At 41.3% G+C, this 4,500-nt stretch overlaps 1 protein-coding gene across 1 annotated transcript; it reads left to right on the top strand.

The window, feature by feature from the left end:
- The first annotated feature begins 2,415 nt into the window (after positions 1 to 2,415).
- LOC102868628 (olfactory receptor 5B12-like) lies at positions 2,416 to 3,360 on the top strand. The gene has a single exon (XM_006900462.1). It carries the CDS (start codon positions 2,416 to 2,418, stop codon positions 3,358 to 3,360), a length of 945 nt encoding a protein of 314 aa, XP_006900524.1.
- Positions 3,361 to 4,500: the final 1,140 nt, after the last annotated feature.

Below are 4,500 nucleotides of genomic sequence, written 5' to 3'. Positions count from 1 at the left end.
GTTGAACCATTTAACCTTCCCAGGAGCTGTGCATGGGAGTTCCAATCTCTCCACATCCTTATCAAAATTTGTTGTTTGCTGTCCTGTTAAACTTTGTAGTTGTTGGGGTGAGATGATGCCTCATGGCTATTTTGACTTTCAACTATTATATATAGAAATTACCATCTTTTTCCTGTGCTTGTTGCTCATCTGAGTATCTTCTTTGGTGAAGAGTCTTCCATATTTCTGGTTGTTGTTGTTGTTGTTTTGTGCCATTGAGTCATTTGTGACTTATAGCTACCCTATGTACAAGAGCCCTAAACCCGCTCTATCCTGTGCCAATCTCACTGTCTCTGACACACCAACTCCCCTTACCTCAATCACTGAATCGATCCATCTCATCAAGGATCTTCCTCTCCTGCACTGTCCCTCTACCCGCCCAGGCATGATGTCCCTCTCCAAGGACTGGTCCCTGCTTGCAACATGCCCAGAGTATGCCAGACGAAGCTTCAGAATCCTTGCCTCCAAGAAGCAGCCCAGTTTCACCCTCTTCATGGTAAGAAAATTCCCTGCAATTCCAAAGGCACATAATTCAAGTCCATCAGCTTCCCCTTGAAAGAAAGATGAGCGGTCTTCTTCCATGTGTTTTCTAGCCTCTGAAAACCCCATGAAGGATCATCTAAGGGTCTGTGTTGATTCAATGGCACACAACAATAATAATTCATTTCTTAAAGTTATATCTATTTTTAATTGTGATTTTAACGAAAGTTGACACAAAAGTTGGATTTTTATTAATTCGTTGTTGCACATTTCCCTTCCTACTCCTCTCTTTTTCTTCCCCCAGCTCACTTTAGGTTTGTTTGGGAGCTTTCAGATATTCATTCATTGTTGCACAGTTTCCTCCATGCTTTTCCCTCCCCCCTTTCCCAGTCTATCTGCAATGCACTCTTTACTCTGGACTGTAATCACATATATAATGCCTGATCATATATTCCTTCTAAAACAGTCCTTTCTTTCATCTCTTCCAGTGCAGTGTTCATTAGCTATCCACTCTTTTCCTCGTTTCCCCCTAAAACTAATGTCAGTCCTGCTTTAGAGCCGTGGTGTTATGCACCATCTCACTCCAGTAACAACAGCAAAGTTCAACAAAGTAGCAAACAACAAATGCTGGCAAGGTTGTGGAGAGATTGGAACCCTTCACTGCTGGTGAAAGTGTAAAATGATGCAACCACCATGGGAGGCAGTCTGGTGTTTTCTCAAAAAGTTGGAAATAGAACTACCATTTGACCCAGCAATTCCACTCCTAGGAATATACCCTAAAGAAACCAGAGCCATGATTCAAACAGATGTATGCCCACCCATGTTTATGACTATATTATTCACAATAGGAAAGAGATGGGAGTGACCCAAAAGTCCATCAGTAATCGAATGGATATAAAAGCCATGGTATATTCACACAATGGAATACTATGCAGCACTGAAAAACAATGAACTTCTAAAACATTATGCAACATGAGTGACCCTGGAGGACATTATGCTGAGAGAAATATCTCAGTCACAAAAGAACAAATAATGCATTTTTTAAATTAGATTGTTTATATTTTTCTTATTTAGTTACTGGAATATTCAGTGAGATTTTGTTTGTGTGATGAATCATACTAATTAATAGCATCTATAATTTCCTCCATATACTAGTGTACTTATCATGTCATGGTTTTTATACATGACTCACACCATATCTTGTTGAATATCATTAATAGTAGTAACAGTAATAATAGTAGCTAAAACTATTGAGTACTTGATATAATACAAATTATTGCATTTATCCACCTTAAAATGAAAACTTATTTCCATCTGAAGAAAAAGAGTCATTTCATAAACACCATCTACTCATTGCTATAGTGTAAACTCTGGCTCATTGCTGAACTCCAACAGGTTTTGGAAGGTGAAAAGTACAGAAAATTGCCCACATTTTTCCCTCAGAGCCAATGATGAATTTTAAAAGAGAGCCATCACATTTGCTTTAGCACCAGAGAGCTACAATATAGCAAGGAATAAGAACACTTGCAAGGCAAGATAAGTAAATAAAAGGGTCCGTCAGGTATAGTGTAAAACGTCCTCCCAATTCTGTTATACTGCAAGCAAAGTGAAAGGTGCTTCAAAGTCATTATAAAGTTCCCTGTAACAGCCACAGTCATACGAGACTATCTAGTATCTTTCCATGTCACTTTCAGGTAAATGACCACATTTCCCCCTCCTCTGCTCAGATTTAGGGCACCTTCTTATACACAGGCTCCTTCCCTAACCAGGAAAGTGGCACGTGTGAGCAAAAGACTTTAACACACTTCAATTTTCTTGGTAGTGTTCAAGTATCATTATCTTATGCTTTCTCTTCTTGGAATAGGCGCCTCACTTGATGGTTCTCCAACAACACTGATGGAGAACAAGTCAGAGGTGACGGAATTCATTCTTGTAGGATTAACAGATGTCCCAGCGCTGAGAGTCCCTTTACTGCTGATCTTTATCCTCATTTACTTTGTCACTGTGGTTGGGAACCTCGGGATGATCGTCATAATTGCTTTAGACCCTCATCTCCACACGCCCATGTACTTTTTCCTCAGTCACCTCTCCTTGGCTGACTTTGTTTACGCTTCATCTGTCACTCCCAAGGTGATAGCAAGTTTCCTCACGGGAAACAAGATCATCTCCTACAATGACTGTGCCGCCCAGATGTTCTTCTTTATAGCCTTGGACATTAGTGAAAATTACCTTCTGGCCGCAATGGCCTTTGATCGCTACGCAGCAGTGTGTAAACCCCTGCATTATACCACCATCATGACAAGCACTGTGTGTAACCTCCTGGCCATTAGTTCCTACGTCTGTGGATTTGCCAAGTCTTCCGTACACGTCGCCCTCACTTTCCGGCTCTCTTTTTGCCGTTCCAACATGGTAAATCACTTTTTCTGTGATATTCCCCCAGTACTGGCTCTCTCTTGCTCTGATATCCATACTAATGAGATTGTGCTCTTCATCTTAGCCGCTACGGATGTTGGTTTTGCTCTCCTTGTTGTCTTAAACTCTTACCTGTTGATTTTTGTGGCTATCCTGAGAATGCGTTCAGCTGAGGGGCGAAAGAAGGCCTATTCGACCTGTGCTTCCCACCTTGTCACGGTGTCCATGTTCTACGGGACAGTCATCTTCATGTATCTGCAGCCCAACTCCAACCACTCCATGAGCACAGACAAAATAGCATCCGTGTTCTACACCATGATTATCCCCATGCTGAACCCTCTGGTCTACAGCCTGAGGAACAAGAAGGTGAAAAGTGCCTTCAAGAAGGTTGCTGAGAGAGTCAAGTCTTCACTTGGGTTAGCCTCTTAGTTGAAGCTGCATGTGAATGGTGTAAAGCTTCTACTGAGACTCCGTCTTGCTGCTTTGAAGACTGTTTTGTCTAATGGTGGTCTTATGTGTTTTGCAGTAAAACATAATTCTATAGGTTACTTAAATATGTAGACTTATAAATTATACATATATCTCTCTTCTATGGCATCAATGTGTGGCTTCAAGTTGCAAAGTTTTCCATGTATAGGTGAGGAACCCCTATTTACACCCTTAAGGAACGTCATTTACTTGTGATTGTATGAGAATTTTTTAAAAACCAGGTTCTTTCACATCAAATCGATTTTGCTCATGCTTTGAGGATGCAACCATGTTGAAGGGAGATTTGGAAGTCTTCTCCCCCAAATGGGATAATTCTATCTTAATATAAAGATTATTATGCTAGGTATTATAGGCTCACACACTGCATAACTCTGCTGGTCTAAAGTGCTTTGTAGGTAAACTTCATCAGGGTAAGTCTCCAGAGTTCCATTTGCAAATTTCAGAAATCAAAGAACCCAGTGAGGTTCATAGAGCAACCAAGCGAGGCTTCTCAGACATTAGCACTCCACAGAATCATGCTAAGGTCCTACTGAAGTGCACCTCCCTACAGTCTAATTGCGGATCATCTGATTTACTACATCAGTCAAGAAAGCCAGGCATCTGTAGAATTACCCCCTTCTATCCACATCTGGTGGAGCTTCCCAATTAAAACAAGCTTAGAAAGAGGAGTGGCATTCACTTCTGAAATGGCTTGCCTCTGGAAACTTTATGAACAGTGCTCAGGTCTTTCATTCATAGGGTCACTATGAGTTGTCTACGACTCCACGGCACTTAACAACAATAACAACAACATAGAGAGAGCTACGTTGGCCTAATGGACAGAAAGTTATGCTAACAAGTCCAAGGTGGGTGATTTTAGTCTGCAGAACTCAGGCCTGGCTCAAACATTCTTCTACGAGGTATAGTACTGGTCTGCACATTGCTGTACAGAGGTAACTCGTGGTTGCTGTGATGCTAAACACTGTGACACTGATGTGCCAAATGTGATAATGGTTACCCATGGTGGACAGTGTTTGATGGAGCTTCCTGATTAAAACAAGGTTGGAAGTAGGAGTGGCATCCACTTAGGAAATGGCTTGC

The sequence above is a fragment of the Elephantulus edwardii genome, unplaced genomic scaffold (assembly GCF_000299155.1).
Source record: "Elephantulus edwardii isolate Elephantulus edwardi_28Jun2011 unplaced genomic scaffold, EleEdw1.0 scaffold00284, whole genome shotgun sequence".
NCBI lineage: Eukaryota > Metazoa > Chordata > Mammalia > Macroscelidea > Macroscelididae > Elephantulus > Elephantulus edwardii.
This window is presented reverse-complemented; position numbering and strand designations above follow the sequence as displayed.